Source organism: Choloepus didactylus, chromosome 6 (genome assembly GCF_015220235.1).
Source record: "Choloepus didactylus isolate mChoDid1 chromosome 6, mChoDid1.pri, whole genome shotgun sequence".
NCBI lineage: Eukaryota > Metazoa > Chordata > Mammalia > Pilosa > Megalonychidae > Choloepus > Choloepus didactylus.
In genome coordinates, this window is record NC_051312.1 from 22,692,479 (window position 1) to 22,712,510 (window position 20,032).

The 20,032-nt window shown below is 37.5% G+C and overlaps 1 protein-coding gene across 2 annotated transcripts; it reads left to right on the forward strand.

The window, feature by feature from the left end:
• Positions 1-415: 415 nt before the first annotated feature.
• On the forward strand, positions 416-7,010 carry LOC119536262 (olfactory receptor 4C5-like). Of its 2 annotated transcripts, XM_037838987.1 has the most exons (2): positions 481-1,373; positions 6,995-7,010. In XM_037838987.1, the coding sequence occupies exons 1-2, from the start codon at positions 481-483 to the stop codon at positions 7,008-7,010; spliced, it is 909 nt and encodes a 302-aa protein (XP_037694915.1). The 2 variants fall into 2 exon arrangements, with proteins under 2 accessions (XP_037694916.1, XP_037694915.1); XM_037838988.1 differs by lacking the exon at positions 6,995-7,010 and having other exon boundaries at positions 416-1,401.
• The last annotated feature ends 13,022 nt before the right edge of the window (positions 7,011-20,032 follow it).

Sequence of the window (20,032 nt, forward strand, 5' to 3'; positions counted from 1 at the left end):
CTTGATATTTTATAATGACTCTGAAACATGTAAAAAAATATCAAGGATAACAAACCTACAACTCAGCCTTGTCAGCATGAATGACAATAGAAGAGATACAGGTAAATGGGCTGTCATGAATTCAAGCCTCTGCTTCTGTCCCAGGTTCCTTTTTATTCCTATTTTCCATGGAAGACTATACTATGGCAGTGACTGAGAGAAGATTCAGCTATGTATGACTGCAGAAAATGTACCTGGTATGTCAAAAGTTATAAAATCATGTGTGTGTATGTGTGTGTGTGTGTAAAAGAGGACTAGATATTCAACATGTAACTAAAACATACCCAAGTCTATGGTTTTTCTGCCTTGGGTTTCCATTAATCATATAATAAATTAATTATCTGACAAGTATAAAATTTCTTCATTCAAAGTGGTCTACAACAGTTGCAATCCCTGTGTTATCTGCAGGTAAATCAGTTATACAAAGGCAAAATTGTATTCATGGAAACAGTGAACAATGTGACGGAATTCATCCTGCTTGGCTTGACACCGAACCCAGATGTGCAGAAACTCTTGTTTGTTGTGTTTACCCTCATTTACTTTCTCACTGTGGCAGGCAACCTACTCATTATAGTGACCATCACCACCAGCCCAGTCCTGGGCTCCCCCATGTATTTTTTTCTGTCTTTCTTATCCTTTTTAGATGGCTCCATACCTTCAACCATGTCTCCCAAAATGATATTTGACTTACTGGTTGAGAAGAAAACCATTTCCTTCAGTTGGTGCATGACTCAGCTCTTTGTAGAGCATTTTCTTGGTGGAGTCGAGGTCATTCTGCTCATGGCGATGGCCTATGACCGCTACGTGGCCATCTGCAGGCCTCTGCACTACATGATAACAATGAACCGGCGGGTGTGTGGCCTTCTGGTGGCTGTGTCCTGGGCTGGAGGATTTCTTCATGCTCTAATTCAAATCCTTTTTATACTGTGGTTGCCATTCTGTGGCCCCAATGTCATTGACCACTTCTTCTGTGATCTTTACCCACTGTTGAAACTCTCCTGCACTGACACACACATCTTTGGACTGTTTGTTGCTGCCAACAGTAGGTTCATGTGTATGCTCAGTTTTTCTATTCTTGTCACCTCCTATGTCCTCATCCTTTGCTCCCTGAGATCTTACAGTGCTGAAGGACGGCAGAAGGCTCTTTCTACCTGTGCCTCCCATATTACTGTGGTGGTATTATTCTTTGTGCCCTGCATATTTGTATACCTTCGTCCCACAACCACCTTCCCCATTGATAAAGCAGTGGCTATTTTTTATACTATGATAACACCAATGTTAAACCCTTTAATCTACACACTCAGAAATGCAGAGGTGAAAAAGGCAATAAGGAAGCTCTTGAGCCAAAAAGGGATCTTGTGAAACAATTCAGGTAAATAGACAAGATGAACAAAATCTATGGATATTTTAATTAAAATTGTGTCTAAAGCAAAAGACAATCATGTTGCAGTCAGCATATGTGGGTTTAAGTATATTTTATCCCTGGTCATGCAAAATCTTGAATAATTCATCTTTCATGAAATATCATCATTTAATTATATTAATTAAATGTATAAAGTCCCTCCCACTTAGAAACATCTTTGCATATACAAATTATTAATCAATGGGTTATTGCTAATTGACATAAAATTGCCACAATGTTTAGAAAATCTATGGCTTTATACATTGTGCAGAAAAATTATCTGCAAATATTTGGTTATAGCTATGTATTCAATAGACCAAAATTTTTAAAATATGTAAAAAATGTTTATGGCTAGAATTCTGCTGAAAATTCAAAAAAATGAGCAGCTTTAATCCCAATATATTTGAACAGATTTGCTTTTGTGGGAGATAGTAATCAACCAGACATCAAAGAGTTTGGAGGAATCAAAGAAAGTGATCAGGGCAGGAATCATTCCAGAATTAATGCTGTTGTGTTACACAACCCATGAAGCACCAATGTATAGCAAACTGGGCTCTGTGCAGATAAATTATTTTCTCAGCTTTAAGCCAAGGAAGAATATTAAATTATTCCAGGTACAACCTCTTTTAAGTCCCTTATATATAGAGTACCACACTTGAGAATGAACCAAAAATACTGTGAAAGAAAGAGTTTCTACCAGTTAGTGGCAGATAGTCTAAATTTAAAACAATCAATAGTAAACTTAGTCATGTTTATTTCATACAAATTCACTCAGTATCTATACTGGGGAGTATCCTGTAATAAAAAAGGAAGGAATCAAATAATGAATAATTAATAAGGAATAATGAATAAATCTATTAGTATGATAGATAACAGACCCAAAAGGCTACAATGTATGGCAGAAAATGCTGATGGTCTTAGAAGAAGCACACCTAAGATTCTAGTGAGGTTCCGAATACAAGTTGTCTGAAAATTAAAAGAGGATTCAGAAAAAATCATGCAGTGTTACTATTTGAGCAGTACTTCTTATCATGAGTAGAATTTGGAATACTATGCTGCAATGTGCATGTACACACAAGCAAAAAATTGATTAGAAAAATACTCAATGAATTGTTTTTATTTTCTTTCATAAAAAAGGATTATAATATGACAGTGGTTTATCCAATATTAAGATTAATTTTGATGCAAGGTTAAGGTGAGAAGAGATAATAAGCAAGAATATTAAATATAGGAGATAAAATGAAGGATAGAACTGCACCTGAAGTAAATACCTAAAATTTCAACTTTAAAGTCATAAAGAGTCATAATATAAGTGATTCCAGAGCTCCCTGACTGGGGTACTAGTTCCCTGACTGGCTCCATTCTGTAATTGAGGCCTTATTACCTGCAGATTTGGGAACATTCACATTATACAGACTTTTCTATCAATTCTGACCTTACAATCAACAGAGTTTGTTGAAAGTCTTCCAGGTCCAGTTTCATCCTTTCCTAAGAAAGCAATTTTAGAGTGATCATCTTTCTAAAGGCATTTTTGACATCTCTGTTCCTAGGACAACAGGTCAATTCAAGGATTCAAAGTATGTATAGTCAATGTACAGAACACAGAGGCACTTCATCAATAGTTAAATGGCACCACTATAAAGCCAGTTGCTGAACTCTAAACCTGAGCTTCATCCATAATTTTTTCAGCAGTCTTTTTCACCACATCTAATGCATTACCAATTCTGCAATTAAAACATCCCATCTCTGTCCAATCAGTCCAATCCCCACCACACTTGGCAATTCCTCCTTCACCTCAGCCCTAGACTGTTGCCCTAGCCTCTTTACCATTTTCCCCATGTCCAATCCTGTCTGATACAAAACATTTTGCCCTCATCTGCCATTGGCCGGTCCCACAAACTCCCTCTAACACTAAGGTCTTGCTTCCATCAGCATTGGTGATGCTGAGAGAAAGTCTCACCTCTGGAATGATGCAACCCCACCAGCCTAGGGCTTGGTTAGCAGACAGATGGTTTTGAACAAAGGAAAAGATGTTCCCTTTTGTTCCTCTATTGTTCTCAGCTCTTTGACAGAACACAGCTCAGCTAGTGTCACACAACAGGATTTGGGCTCTCACGCATTCCAGAGAGTGCTTTTGTGGAGGGCTGCTGTATGAGCCCTGTCCCTCAGAGCCTTTGAAAATGCAATTTCTTTTGACAGAATATCATCTTCCCACTCATCATTCTCATGCCACAGTTTAAACACTAATTCTTCAGTGAGGATTTAATGACCAACTCTAACTAATCCCTTCATTATTTTCTATCATTGCATCCTATTCTTTCTCTTCAGAGAACTTATTACAATTTGTAATAGTTTTATTATTTACTTGTTTATGTGTTTATTATTTGCCTCCCTCCCTAGACTGTACAATTTTTGAGAGTATGAATGACATCTTTTTTTTCCATAACTGTATAACCAGTGCCTTGTATAATACCAAACCACAGTAGATTCTCAGTCAACAGCAAGGATTGAATAAGTTATAACCTCTGACATATAAACACTGAGACTAAACATACAAATGGTAAATGGCCAGATCATCTATGACCTTAGAACACTGACAACCTCTGCAGCAATTAGCCCAAGAATTCAAACTGCAACCTTTGCAACAACCAGCTCAGAAAGAGGAGCACTTAGTAAATGAACTTTTGCTCCACTTCCAGGTGAGGACCAAACAGAAAAAGCCAAATACCTCCTCAAACCATTCATACAGGATGACCCTTTCCTAGTTAGCCCATTTCCAGCTTCCTGATTGGTTTCCAGCAACCTCCAATTACAGCTTGCCTGAAGCCTTCCCCTTTTTTCACTATCAGCTTTCCCACTCCCCTGCATGCCTTTGAGTCTCTGCTAAATGCAAGTGACTGGTGGCTGCCTATCTTGCTATAGCAAACTCTAAATAAATATAAATTCTATTGGCTTCTGTTTGTATTGTATTCATTAATTTCCACAAAAATGGAAGCATTATTCCAGGTGAGTGCTAGTGAGCTGAAAAGTTCTGTGTTTCTCACCTTCAGATGTGGCTCCACCACTACAGAACAAACAAATTCCTTGGGACAGTTTGAATTCCACTGATAAAATAGAAATAATACACATTTTGAATTAGCTAGACAAGTGATTGAATCCTGCCTCTGAAATTCAGTAGCTTTGAAATAAAAGTTAACTGAACCTCAGTTTCTTCAACTATATGAGAATGATAGTGCATTTCTCATCAAGTTGTATTTTTAAGTATTAAGTCAATTTCCTTCCGTACTCCTTTTATACTCTCAATCTTGTTCATTCACTGTTCCAAAGTGGCAACATAGCAACTCTGGGTAAAACCAGCCATATGTTTTATTTTTCCAAACTGTGGAGGCAACTGGAGAAATCTTCATGCTTATCAATTTATTATTCAACCTAGGATATCATATTTTAATGAGATCCAGGAATGTTTCCATGCCCTCTGTAGTGAAAAATTATTAAAAATATATATATAAAAAGACTTCAAAATAGGCTCACCTATCCATCTCTGTAGTTCATTGTTCTTCCTTTAGTTTACAACTCTGTAAATTACAAATAACTGATAGCAATGCAAATGATACCTCCTCATAGAGATGCTTATTTTGCCCAGCAGAGAACAGAGAACAATTGATCTCTTTCTTTCTTGTGAAAAAAGTCAGTACTGTACTATTTCTAAATTTATTTGTGCATTCCTAAGCTACAGCATAGTGGTTCTTTGACTTTTCCATTGTACCAGGTGTAAGTTTATTAACTAATGAATTAAGTAGTTTAATTTTTATACGTATTCATCATTTCATATTTGCATTCTCTTGCTTCATCATATATGTGTGTGTGTGTGTAATAAATACTTTATGCTTATCTATTTCTCTCATTTTATTTAACAAATATTTTAAACCTTCACTATTCCTCTTAAGGCCCCACTCCACCACATTTTTATCACTCTCAGAAAGTTACTTCTATTTCACATGTAAAAGTCTAGGCTAGCAAATACACACATCCCTGACTTTCCAATCAAAGAATCCTGTAAGTATGTTAATCCTTCTGTGAGCCCCCCTCCACCTTCTTTGGAGAAAATATGTCCCTCCTCTCTGAGAATGATTCCTCCAACTCTGCATTGAATACCAGCTGTTTGCTTTAATTCCAGTACTTATGATATATAATTCTCATAAATTTCCAGCATATAATAATATTTACATCATTTCCATCTGTGAAAATGTTGCCTTGCATGTATTTGCTTTTATTTTTCTTCACTTTTTTGCAATGTTTCCTTAGAGGCATCTACACAGCTTTCCATTTTGTCACTTCAACCTACTGAAAGATTGTTTTTGAGCCAATTAGTTAATTAAAGCACTTTTTATTTTACTTCTCAAACTATGTCATAGTTGCAAATGTAAAGAGGATTATTTCATAAGTAATGCACTTCATTTCTCCATCCCATATGATAGTTTTGATATCTCCTTTTGCCTTAATTTACCACTTCTCTTGGCTTCCAAACACCTCTTTTGATTTCCTTCATGCAGTTCCTTCATGCAGTTTGATTTCTTAGCACTTCATTACTGACTTACTTTTATCCTCACCTGGTACAACATCTCTAGTTAATTCCATCTTTTTTTTTAACTGCCATATATAAAATGATAACTTTCATATTTCCATTCTAAAATCATATGCCCATCTCAAACATATCTCAAATGTTACTACATATCTAAGTTACTGTGCCAGTTTGAATGCATTATGTCCCCCAGAAAAAGCCATATACTTTGATGCAATCTGTGGGGCAGACATAATAGTGGGGATTAAGTTGGAACATTTGGATTACGTTGTTTGCATGGAGATGTGCCCCACCCAAATGTAGATGATAACTGATGGGATATTTCCATGGAGGCATGGCCCCACCCATTCAGGGTGGGACTTGATCAGTGGAGCCATATAAATGAGCTGACTCAAAGAGAAGGAACTCAGTGCAGCTGTGAGTGATGTTTTGAAGAGGAGCAAGCTTGCTAGAGAGGAACATCCTGGGAGAAAGCCATTTTGAAACCAGAACTTTGGAGCAGATGCCAGCCATATGCCTGCCCAGCTAACAGAGGTTTTCCGGACGCCATTGGCCATCCTCCAGTGAAGGTACCTGATTACTGATGTGTTACGTTTGACACTTATGGCCTTAAGACTGTAATTGTTTAGCCAAATAAACCAATAAACCCCCTTTTTATAAAAGCCAATCCATCTCTGGTGTTTTGTATTCCGCAGCATTGGCAAACTAGAACAGATTTTGGTCCCAGAGAAGTGGGATGCTTTTGCTGCTGAGTCTGCAAATACCAAACATGTTGGAATGGCTTTTTAAATGGATAAGGGGAAGATACTGGAAGAGTTGTGAGGAGCTTGATAGAAAAGGCCAAAACTGCTTTAAAGAGACTGTTTATGGAAATATGGACTCTAAAGATACTTCTAATGAGGACTTGAGCAGAAATGATGAAAGTGTTGTTGTGAACTGGAAGAAAGGGGATCCTTGTTTTAAAGTCAGAGAATTTGGCAAAATTGAGTCCTGCTGTCAGATGGAAGGAAGAATTTGGAAGCAACAACCTGGAATACTTAGCTGAGGAGATCTCCAGACTACATGTGGAGGATGTACCCTGGCTTCTCCTTGCAGCTTATAGTAAAATACGAGCAGAGAGAGATAAAGTAAGAACTGAACTCTTGGGTTCAAAGCAACCAGAGGCTGATGGCTTGGAAAATTACAGGCTTCCAGGGGGTAGAATTCCAGAAGCTACAGCTCAATGTGAGGATGTAACTAAACATGGAACCCAGCTGCCATTTCAGTACAAGCCAAGATTGGAGATGGAATTATCCAGAAAGGATTTGTGGAAACTCCTATTGTCTGATGGCTTTGACCCCTGCATGCTTCATGTGAAGCCAACAGAATTTTTGCGAGATCTTTACAGACAGAGCTGCTGCCAGCCGGGACTGGAGGAGAAAGACAAGGAACAAATTGAAGGAAAAATTTCTTCAAAGACGGAGCCATGGAGGTTGAGGTCTGGAGTCAAAACGCCTTGGGCTGGGAGAGTGGAGCAGCCCACATGCATGGAAAGGGTGAGTTTGTCCTGGAGGTCGAGGGTGGGCATTCTGCTTCAATGATCTGGAAGAGTTTTGCCACCCAAGGTCCCAAAGAGGGTGGAGCACATTCCCAGGGAATTGGGGAGAGCCTGGCTGCCACCACATTGTTCTGAAGGGGTTGAGTGTATGCCCTGGAGATGGAAGGGAATCCGGGAGCTGCTCCAATGTTTGAGGAGGGTGGGGCCAAAAAGATGGTCTACCCAATGTGTGGATATGTTGGAGCACTCACCCAAGTGTTTGGAGAGGAAAGGGCTGCCACAAAAGCCCTTAGGAAGGGTTAGACCCCTGCTCTCTCAAGCCCCAAGGATGCAACGTTGTTCTGTAAATGACTCTCAGACTTTGAAATCTAATGGAGTTTGTCCTGCAGGTTTTAGGAACTGTTTTGGTCCTGTTAACCCTGTTTTCCTTACTCTTTCTCCTTATGGCAATGGAAATGTTTATCCTATGAATGTCCCTCCTTTGTATATTGGGAGCACATAACTTTTTCTAAGTTCACAGATCCACAGCTAAAGGAAAATTATGCCTTAGGACTGGCCACGCCTATAATTGATTTTGATGGGATCTTGTACTTAACTATTGTTACTGAAATGATTTAAGTTTTTGTGATATTGTGATGGGATGAATGTATTTTGTATTTGGAAAGAATATGTTTTTCCGGGGTCCAGGGGGTGGAATGTGCCAGTTTGAATGTATTATGTCCCCCAGAAAAAGCCGTATTCTTTGATGCAAGCTTGTGGGGCAGACATAATAGTGGGGATTAAGTTGGAACATTTGGATTACGTTGTTTGCATGGAGATGCACCCCACCCAACTGTAGATGGTAACGGATGGGATATTTCCATGGAAGCATGGCCCCACCCATTCAGGGTGGGACTTGATCAGTGGAGACATATAAATGAGCTGACTCAAAGAGAAGGAACTCAGTGCAGCTGTGAGTGATGTTTTGAAGAGGAGCAAGCTTGCTAGAGAGGAACATCCTGGGAGAAAGCCATTTTGAAACCAGAACTTTGGAGCAGATGCCAGCCATGTGCCTTCCCAGCTAACAGAGGTTTTCCGGACACCATTGGCCATCCTCCAGTGAAGGTACCCAATTACTGATGTGTTACCTTGGACACTTATGGCCTTAAGACTGTAACTGTGTAGCCAAATAAACCCCCTTTTTATAAAAGCCAATCCATCTCTGGTGTTTTGCATTCTGCAGCATTGGCAAACTAGAACAGTTACTTTACCCATTCAGATTTCAAATAGGTAGTTGTAAATTTCAGTGTGTCTAAAATATGGTTTAGACATGTAGGAAGATTTCACTTCCTACAATTTATCCTATTCTGAATCCCTATCTTGATATATGTCTCTACAATTCATTAAACTGGTACAAGTAATAAATCTCTCCTAACTACAAACTTACCATGGGCCATTAACTCCATCTTGTAAATATGGCAAATATCCACACTTTGTCTTTAATGTCACTATCTTTCCATTATTTAATACCAGTCTTCTTTTCACTTACTTGAAACTCTTAATTGGAATCATTCCTTCCAATCTCTCCTCACCCAACCTCCAAACATAGATCAAAATTTATCCATGTACCACTGTCTAAGTAAGATCTGTAAAACATAGATTTTTCTATGTTACCTTTCACTTAACCCTTCAATGATTCTCTGACTTCTACAAGTTCAGAATTCAAATAATTTCAGATTTGACATGTATTTATATTTAGTTCCATTTCTGTCTCTATACCACCTGTGGTTTGAAGCTGTTACTTACTCCAGAAAAGGCCATATTCATTTAATCTATTCCTGTGGGTGCAGACCTGTTGTGAGTGGGAACTTTCTATTAGGTTACTTCAATTGAGATGTGACTCGCATCATTTAGGGTGGGTCTTGGTCCTCTTGCTGGAGTCCTTTATAAAAGGATAAAACACATACAAAAGCTAAGAGATGAAATTTGGTGAAGCACCCAGAGAAGCTGAGGGACGGAGTAAGCAGCAGCTGAAAGCAATGAAACCAAGGAGCGAAGATCCAGCAGATGCCTTGTGCCTTCTCATGTGACAGAGGAGCCCAAGCTTGCCAATAACTGGCCTTCAGAGTCCAGGTATTGACCTGCTGATGCCTTAAGTTGGAACATTTTCATTGCATTAGAACTGTAAATTTGTTAGCCAGCAAATCCTGGTTGTAAAAGCCAAACTATTTCTGGTATATTGCATTTTGTCAGGTTTACCAAACCAAACCAGATTTTGGTACTGAGAAGCGGGGAGCTGCTGTGATTGGCAAACACCAAAAATGCTGAAATTCTTTATAAATAGACAAAGGGAAGATTCTGGAAGAACTGTGAGGAGTTTGACAGGAAAAGCCTAGCTTGCTTTGAAGGGACTGTTGGTAGAAATATGGATGCTGAAGGTACTTCCAATGAGGCCTTAGACAGAAATGATGAATGTGTCATTGCAAACAGGAGGAAAGGTGACCCTTGTTTTAAAGTGGCAGAGAATTTGACAAAATTGAGTCCTGATATCAGATGGAAATCAGAATTTGAAAAAGATGAGCTTGAATATTTAACTGAAGAGATTTCTAATTAAACATGGAAAATACAGCCTGGCTTCTCCTTGTAGCTTATAGCAAAATGTCAGAGGAAAGAGATAAGCTGAGAACTGAACTCTTAGGTACAAAGAAACCCAAAACTGATGGTTTGGAAAATTCAGAGTTTCTAGAGAATAAGTACCCAGAGAATAGAGCACCATGTGAGGACTTAACTGGGCATTGGAACCAGTCAGCCATTTCAGTGTGAGTCAGGATTGGAAGTGTAGTTATACAGAAGGGATTTGTGGAAAGTCTTATTATCTAATGGTTGGGACACCTGTGTGCTTAATGTAAAACCAACACATTTTGCAAGGTCTGTATGAACAGAACCACTGATAGCCAAGATTAAAGGACAGAAAAGGGGTAGATTGAGGGGAAAAAAAATGCCTTCAAAGGTAGAACCATGGAATCTGAGGTCTGGAGTGAAGATGCCTTGGGCCAGGAGAGCAGACCTACACATGTACATGGAAGAGTTGAATTTGCCCCAGAGTTTGCAGAGGGTGGGCTTTCCACCCTGTTGTTCACGGAGAGTACTGCTGCTGTAGGCTTCAGAGAGGGTAGAGCATATTCCCCAGGGATTGAGGAGAGTCTGGCCACAATACCGCTTTTCTGAGGCAGTTAATCCAGTGCCCTGGGGATGATGCAGTGTCTGGATGCCACCCTGACGCTTCAGGAGGGTGGGTCTAGAGTTCAGTTGCATCACCAGTGCTTGAAGAGGATGGAGACAAGAGAATGGGCCATCTCCCCAATGCTTGGAGATCTTGGAGCACTCACCCCAGTGTTTGGAGAGATCAGGGCCAGTGCACAAGCTCTTGTGAAGTGTGGGACTGCTGCTTTATCAAGCCTGGAAGAGAAAACATCCTTCCATAGATGCATGCTAGTGGAAAGCTAATGAAGTATGCCCTGCAGCTTTGCAGACTTGTTTGGGTGCAGTGACCTCTGTTTTCTTTCCAATTTCTCCATATGGAAATGGAAATATTCACTTCATGACTGTCCCTCCTTTGCATATTGGAAGCAGATAACTTGTTTTAAGTTTCACAGGTTCACAGTCAGAGGGGAATTTTGCCTCAAGACAGAACACACCTGTAACTGATTTTGATAAGACTTTGTACTTAATACTGTTACTGAAATGATTAAAGCCTTGTGTGATGTTGTGATGGAATGAATTGTTATGAAAATAGAATGAACCCTAACTACACTAACCACCTTGATTTGCTTGAGCTTCCACTTTTTCCAGGGAACTATGAAGAAGAAAAGGAGGCCAACTGAGCTAAGTTGGCATACAAATGAACAATGATTAAGAAGAAACAAAAGAGGAGCCAATTAGTCTTCTTCTATGCAAATGTCAGCTTGCTAGAGAAATTTCTGAAAGCTTTCAGCAAGGTGATACATTCCACATGTTCTCTATATTGAGTCCTATTGCTGATTTTTAAAACATTTTTTTTTCACTGTTTCCTTATGGCCAGGCCCCCACCTCATTTCCAATTCCATTACTTGTGTGTCAACTGTTGATATCAGTGCATTGCCATAGGGTAGAATAAATAATATGCTATAAATCTGGGTCAGTATCAATTGCTATATAAATCAACTTAACTTGAAATAAGAAATAACAGCTGAGGAGGATTGTGTTTTTGTTTGGATTCCTAATCAGTCCCTTAATGCTGACAGTTGCCCTATGAATAAAATATACTAAATGTGCTTGATTGTTTTCCTTGTTTTTGTTACAAGTATCTTGAGGATTTATGACCTGTCTTATTCCAACCATGTTTCCTTTCACAACATCAGTTTCCTCTGTGTAAAATAAGTGAATATAAGGAGATGAGCCTTTAAAACCCAACACAGCTCTAATATTCTATGATTCTTTCAGATTACTTTCCAGGTTAGCCTAAATTCATTTTCTATTGGGAAAATTAAGTTTGACACAGAGAGTCAAAAAAAAAAGTTCATTGCAACATTTATCAGAATCTGTTTGGGATATGCCTTCTGTGTTCATAGAAGAAATTTTTGTATCCTATTGGAAAGATGTGGTTCCTTAGGAAAATGCAATTCCTTTTTACCATTTGCTTTGAGACTGTTTAGATTACTTCATGATCACACATCAGATCTCTGGGCACTAAACTCTGATATCCAAATCCCAAGAGTAAAGATGAGTGAGCAATTAAAAGCTATACTCAGGAGTTGATTAAATGCAAAATGAAATGATGGAATGTGTTTTTCTACATCTTGAGAATGCCCCAAAGAAATTTATCTTGGCTTTCAAAATGTAGACTATTAAATAAAAAATTGGGTTCTAATATTTGTTATCTAATATTACAAGACAATAGGAGAGAAAACAAAAAATTTATCTAGCTAACCAGGGAGAGATAACAAGATTCTGGCACCCACCATGTCTAAAGAGAACCAACTGTGAAGGAAGCTAATGTCTCTGATATGTGCTATGATATATTTTTGACTGTGGCCAAATTGATTTCTGTTAATCCAAGGCAAGAACAGGTCTGAAAGTCTTCATTCAGCCACTATATATATATATTTTGTACATAATGGACCAGGCACTATTCTAAGTACAAAGTAGAAGAGTTGGATAATGTGAGCAGGGCATAAATGCTTTTGTCAGGTACAGAATAGTGAATGAAAGAAGGGAGAGAAAAAACCTAAGTAACTACATGAAGAAAAGAAACTGTGAGTCATGCATGGAGATGTGAAAATGAAATTTAGAGAGAATATGTTGCCTATTAAATACAAAATGGCTGCAAAGATATATTTGTTTTAAAATAAAATGGCCTTGAATTCCACTTCAAGGGTCATGAACTTTATTCTATGATTGGGAAGATATATATCACTAGGTGTTTTAGTTGTCTTTTAGTGCCAAACTCCTTTTAACTGACTTAAAAAATGGCAATTTATTGTTGATATAACTTAAAAATCTGAACATAGTTCAGTTAACAGAGAATCGAACTACACAAAAAAAAATTAACTTCAAGTACTTGTCTTTTATCAACTCTTAGCATTGTTTCCTCTTTGATGATTTAATTCTCAGGCAGACTCTCCTCTTCTTGACAAACAGAGCTACAAATGGTTTTGCTTTAACCTACCCAGAGGATTGACCTTGGCAGAAAGTAGCTCTCCTTTTCCAGTACTTCCAGCAAAATCCCACAGTTGGCTCACTAGCTTAGTTGAGTATCCTTCAGGAACCAATCACTATGACTCTTGGTTATAGCAGTTGATACTTGTCCAAACCGAGAGTCAGTGCAGAGACAGAGCCCTACTGAGAATGGGAGAGGTGTGGGTGACCCCTAGGAAAACAGATTCTATTAGCAAGGAAGTTGGGGATACATATTGCCCCATAGTTTGTCAGTAATAGGGTGATTGTGATTGGATTACATATATATTAATTAAAAAAATAGATTGTAGAAACTCAAGAAGAATCAGATATGTTCCTTTTTGGAAGAGCAATTAGTGTGAGTTCATTATTTTCAGGAAAGTGAAAGCATTACCTCTGAAGTGACATCAGGTTGGAAGAGAAACCTGGAATTTGAAAGCTTTGTGTGAAGCACAATCTAACACAGGCTGCCTTTTTGCTAACAGCATAATAATGAATATTTATACTAATTTCACTGATATCTCAGAAGGAGAAAGATACAGATTGTTATCCACACTAAAGAGATGTTGTAGTTCTTGAAGCCCTAATGACAAGGACACTGTAGATTCTGGATACTAAAATACATGATTTATTCAGGTAATGAAGAATGAAAGTACAATACACAGCAAAACTCAAAGGTAAAAGCAATGGTAACAATATCACATAATTCTTTAATCAATTGCAATATACTATATATAGCACTAATAATTTAACATGCAATATTTATTTAATCATCGTGATAGTTTTATGATAGATTATATCTCCATTTTATTTAAGAGAACTTCTAAACTTGATAATTATAAACCTTGTAGCAGAAAAGGTAGTAAAAAAGAAGATAACCAAAATATGCCTAAAAAATAATATCCACATATACACATAAATCCATGGGAAACTGAGCCCATAGTTTTCAAGAAAATGCAAATAATAGAAATAAGTGTATATTTACTTCCTGGAAGAACAATGAAATCAATTCAGTAAGAAGGGTCATTATTGTAAAGGCAGGTCACACTAGTTGCACTTTGTTAGAATTGGTGTTGCCTAGACCCCAAAACTTGAGACTTAGAAACCATTCTGGATACCCACTCAAAACACTTAGGGGTTGGAGAAGAGCAGTAAAGCTGGCAGGTGCATTTGAATTATGCCCTGGCCAATACTGTGTAACAATCAAGGCAAGGGGATAATAAAGGAGGATTCATAGAATCTAGCTCCTAAAATCCATCCCTCTTTGCCATTTCATCCCCATCCACCCAAACAAAAGCTCCTTCCCAAATCTCCCATTTGGAAGCCTGAATACAGCTAAGGAATCAGCCCCTGAAAGAGTAATTTGAATCCCACCATTTTCCTGAGGGCTGCCTTCACATCCTTGTTCCTCAGGCTATAGGTCAAGGGTTTCAGCATGGGAATCACTACAGTATACAGCACCATGCCCACTTTATCAGTTTCCAGACTGTAGTCAAAACTGGGCCTGCAATAAATGAAAAGGATCATTCCATGGAAGACGATGATGACTGTGAGGTGGGAGGCACAGGTGGAAAAGGCTTTGTGCCTTCCCTCTCTAGATCACATGCTCAGGATGGTGATGAGAATAAACAAATAGGAGGTGAGGATTAACATGATGGTGATGATCTCATTGAAAGTGGTCACAATGTACACCACGAGTTCATTCACTGGCGTATCAGAGAAGGCGACAGTTAAGAGAGGGGATAAATTGTGCAAGAAGTGGTTGATCACATTTGCTCTATAGGATGGGATCTCAAGAGCTAAAATATGTGAATCAGAGAACATACTGCTCCACAGAGAAAGCAGGCAGATACTAGTCCCACACAGAGCTTCTGTGACATGATAACCATGTAGAGCAGTGGGTACAGATGGCCACAAAGCAGTCGTATGACATCATGGCCAGCAGGGTGACCTCAGTGATTACAAAAGCACAAAATAGAATTGTACCATGGAGCTCAGGAAGGAAATAGCTTTGTCTTTGCTTAAGCTATCGGCCAGCATCTTACGCACAATAATAGTGGAGTAGCAGAAATCTACAAAGGACAAGTGACTAAGGGAAAAGTACATGGGGTGTGAAGCTGAGAGCTGACCCAGATCACTGTGATCATGCCCAGGTTGCCCATCACTGTGACTCCATAGATGAGAAGGAACACCAGGGAGAGGAAGATGCTCAGCTCAGGGAGATCTGATAATCCCAGGAAGATGAACTCTGACACAGTGCTGCAGTTTCCCTTCCCCATTTGCCACTATATTTCGGATTCAGGAAAACACATAAATTTTTTGCCTATTTCCTAGGAAGAGACTAATGGAGAAAAGAAGATTTCATATTAACTTCAGATAAGTGATACATTGATATAAAACACTGTTTTTATGAGTTATAAGAAAAACACATTTTTTTTTTATTTCAAATATGAAATACCTCAGTGGAGCCCACTGATCAAAAATAATTTTAGCATCCAAAAAAAAAGCCTTATGAGTTTCTCTACACTTATCACCACAATAGAATTGAGTTTTTCTATTATGTTAGGTGGTTTGTTGGGCTTCAAAATAGATTTGATGACATGTTTTACTGATACATGGAAATTAACACTTGTTCCCTGATAAACTTAATAAGCTCTGAAGAATCAGGGCTACTCCTATTATGATACTATATAATATACAGTTTTTGTTAATCCATTCTATCTGTAACGTGACTTTACCTGGCTGAGTGTCTCTGCAATACTATAGTTGGGGAGTGTGAAATCCTAGACTGCAGAAGTACATACCTGACTTCAAATGTGTGTGCAATGAGAACCGTGTGAAGACTAGAAATCACACAACCTGGTATTTTCACCATAACCTGGACTAAATTTAAAGAAATGGGAAAAAAGAGTGATCCTGAAGTCATGTTTTCTCTACTTCCTAATCAAAAATATGTGAGTTATTTGCCTGCCCCAGAGCTAAAAAAGGAAAATAAACTTGGAATATTCTCTTCCAAATTTTCTAGGTCAATTATAGGAAACACAGTAATGGTAAATGCAATAGAAAGTTAAAAAGAGTATACTTCCTTTTTCGAGGAGAGATAGTTCACATGTCCCTGAGTCCCCATGACCAACTCATGGGCACATTAATTCAATCTTCAGAATTAAGGTGATATTTAGGAAGCATCTTCATGGTTATTTTTACTAGATTCCACAAAGAAAATTGGTTTGAAAGACGGAAAACAGGGGCAGGAAGAGGGAAAGAATAAGGAAAAGATATACCATTTTGTTTGGTCTGAATTCTTTCTCACACTGATAGAGGTTATGCAATTTTTGGTGTTCAGATGAAATTGTCCCAAGTTCCCGTCCATCATCTTTTAATGCCAATAGAAGTATTTTATGCCATAAATGCAACAGAATATGGGCTCTATTAAAAATTCTCCACTTTGAAGAGCTTAATTAGACATACTTTTTAGAATAATTTTTGCTCAGACAATATATTCATTTCTATTTTCAAGTAATTTGAGTCTAGTTCTAGCAAACACCCTGAAGGACAGACATTTCCTCTCTGGTCCTGAAGATACCAGGATGTGTACAGAAGAGAGTTAAGGCTGTATACCATAATTAAGCTCCTGGGAATTGGGCACCTTAAATTCCCAAAATAATTATTATTTTCTGTGGAATAAAAAAATAAAAAAATTAAATATAAAACTAACTCTGTAGAGGGTACAAGATGCAAACAGTTAATCTCAATGGCATATCATTAGGATTTTTTCAAAAAATCAGAACCTAGAAATAGACCTCTCTCATCATCCTGATAGGCATCAAGTACCTGTACAGGAATATCTAAAATTTCAAAAGTAAAATTGATGGTTAACTTTACTTTCTCAATAATTCTAAAACTTAATTCTGAAATGTAATTCTAAAGATGTGAAAGTGTAGTAATTATTAAACCAAGCAACTTGGATGGTAACATAACCAAATCATCATGTAAGACATTCCAATATCACTGAACTTCATGAGTTCTAGAAAGAAGATGAAAGAACTGTTTATATCTGTCCTACACAAACTAATTAAAAGTGGAAGCATCTAATGTAACTTCTGTAATTACCACAAATTTCAACATAATAAAGATACGCATATATATTGTGATATAAATAAAATATATCCATTTTAATGTCATTAAATCAAGATTTTAAACAGAAGCTAAGCATTTTCTCAGCATTCCTCTTTTTGGTCAAGGAAGTCAGGCATCAAAGTCATAACTGATTAATGTTTTTTCAAAAAGGAATATCTATCAAACTGCTTTATTCTACAGGTGAGTAAATGGAAGCCCAAGGAAGTGGTGACTTTCCCAATGACACTAAGATATTAGATAGTCAACCTACCGCTACAACTCAGACCCCCCAACTCCCAGAAATGTACCCATCTCTCTATGCCAGTCTCATTATGGAGTGAGATAGTAGCATTTTCATTTTTCAAAGAGCACATTTTCCAATGCTTCATTTTGCTAATTCATTTGACTAATTATAAGGAAACCTTTAGAAAATATAACTAGGGAAATTAATCCAATGAAAAGGGTTTAGTGTTGCAGAGAGGTTCTAAAGAGTTGTGTCAGCATGAAACATAGGGGAATGGAATTTAAATAAATGTTGCCATTCAGGATTAAGTATGATAAAAGTATTAAATTTTGACAATGTTACATAGCTTTTCTAGACTGCTCTATCTTCTCTCCCTTTAAAGTATGTAGAATAGGCATTCTGTACCTGTATAACTTGATAAGAAGCTGTATGATATCTTAAATTGTCACCACACTAAAAAAAAGTTACACTAAAGGAGTTTTTAATACCTAAAGAATGGTGAGATTTCTCAAATTGGTTCCCAGATAAGGCTGTCAGATAAAATATAGAACACCCAATTGAATTTTAATTTTACTTTTCATTGGATTAATTTCCCTTTTTATATATTCTAAAGGTTTTTTCAATATGTAAAAATCTTACTTAGAACAGTTTCTATTTATTTATTTTCTCCAGAAGGCTCTTTTCATTCATTTCATATGAATATTTTTTTTAATTCCTTCCTATTCTCCCTTGTGAAATTCTTTCAAAAATTCACCAAAGCAGGGAAATATATCACTGAAATCTCTCAGGTCAAGTCTGTTCTATTTCTCCCACTCCCAGGAAACAATTGTTCAGGACACTGCCTTTGAGGTGCTAAGCTAAGCCAGGTCCTCTATAAAAGCTTGGTAGAAAGAGTCTACTTCCTATTCCCCAAGTATCCAGATACATAATGTCTGCAGTGGCTGGAAATTTCCCCAAAATAATTTTTCCCTTGAAGAACTGCTTGTATTAAAGGCATCTTCTAGATATATTATATGTGAAAGAATATCCATACTTTCTCATAATCTGTACATAAAAGGCAGCCAATCTCCTGGTTCTCAAGAGCATATTTGGCTATAAGCTAAGACTCTTACATCAACTTCCACTCTTGTGGCACCAGGACACTACAGAAAATCTGTTGCCTTATTCTCCAAGACCTCAAAGCAGGTAATTCATATTAACTACTATTTTCTGCTATAATACCAGATTCTTGTAATCCCTGAAGGCAAACAACAGCAGTTTTAGAAACATTTTAGATGAAACATAGTGAAAGGTTTAAAACATTCTCCCTGTGCTCCGTCATCTTCCCAAAGTCTCCAAAAATGTTTGTGTGTTCAGGAATCATAACAGGAATTATATTTTTAATTTACTCAAAAGTATTTCCTAAGTGTCTTCCATGATCTTGGCCTCTTCAAGGCATAACCACACCCTCGTTGACACTAAGCACACACTAATCAGGTTCCTCTGTTACTCAGTTATCTTCTGCCAAGGGTATTAAGTGCAACACATCTCTTCTCTGCATTGAAGATAGGATGACAAATGCTGACAATTTGATATCTCAGTGTCCCTAGCAGAAGCTACATCTGGTCTAGAACTTGCATTATTAAGGTTTATAATGTCATTGCCAACACCTCAAATCCCTGATAAACTTAGATATTGTCTCCTATTCACAACATTATCCCATCTTTCCCCAAGTCATCCAGAATTCCACATTCCCTTCCCATCTCATGTTTCCACCAAGTTCTTGATTCTGCCTTCTTGCCATTGATATATACTTCAAACTTATTTTAATTATTTCATACTTATACTATTCTATACCCTCCTATTGGTCTTCCTGCCTACAGACTTTTCCTCTTATATCTGCCCATCACACTGTTAGTAAATAACTGTTTATAAAATAAACCAACTTACCTTTATATATATGTCTGAATATGCATTAATACCTCTAGAAGGATATGCTGGGAATATTTTATATGACTGGGAGAAAAGGAGAGTGAATACTCCTGTGAAGGTATTGCTTATCCCAAAAACAATTAAATTAAATAAACATAAACTAAATTAAAATAAATAAGTGAAAGCTATCATAAACAAATCATTTCCCAGCTTGTAAATATGAGTGATACCCATTCACATAGGTATATGTCCAAGTTCTTAAAAAAGACATTCAAGTCCTTCTCTATTAGCCTTATTTATCTCAACTTTTTGGTAAAAAATTTTGGTTCGTAAATATCAAGATACACATATGATTTTATCTTGTTAGGGCTGATATGAAAAATAATACCCTAGTTGGCTTAAACAACAGGGATTCATTGTCTGTTAGTGTGGTGAATTGAATTGTGTGCCCCAGTTTGGCCATGTCCTTGGTCTGAAAATTGCAAATGAGATCTCTCCAATATGATA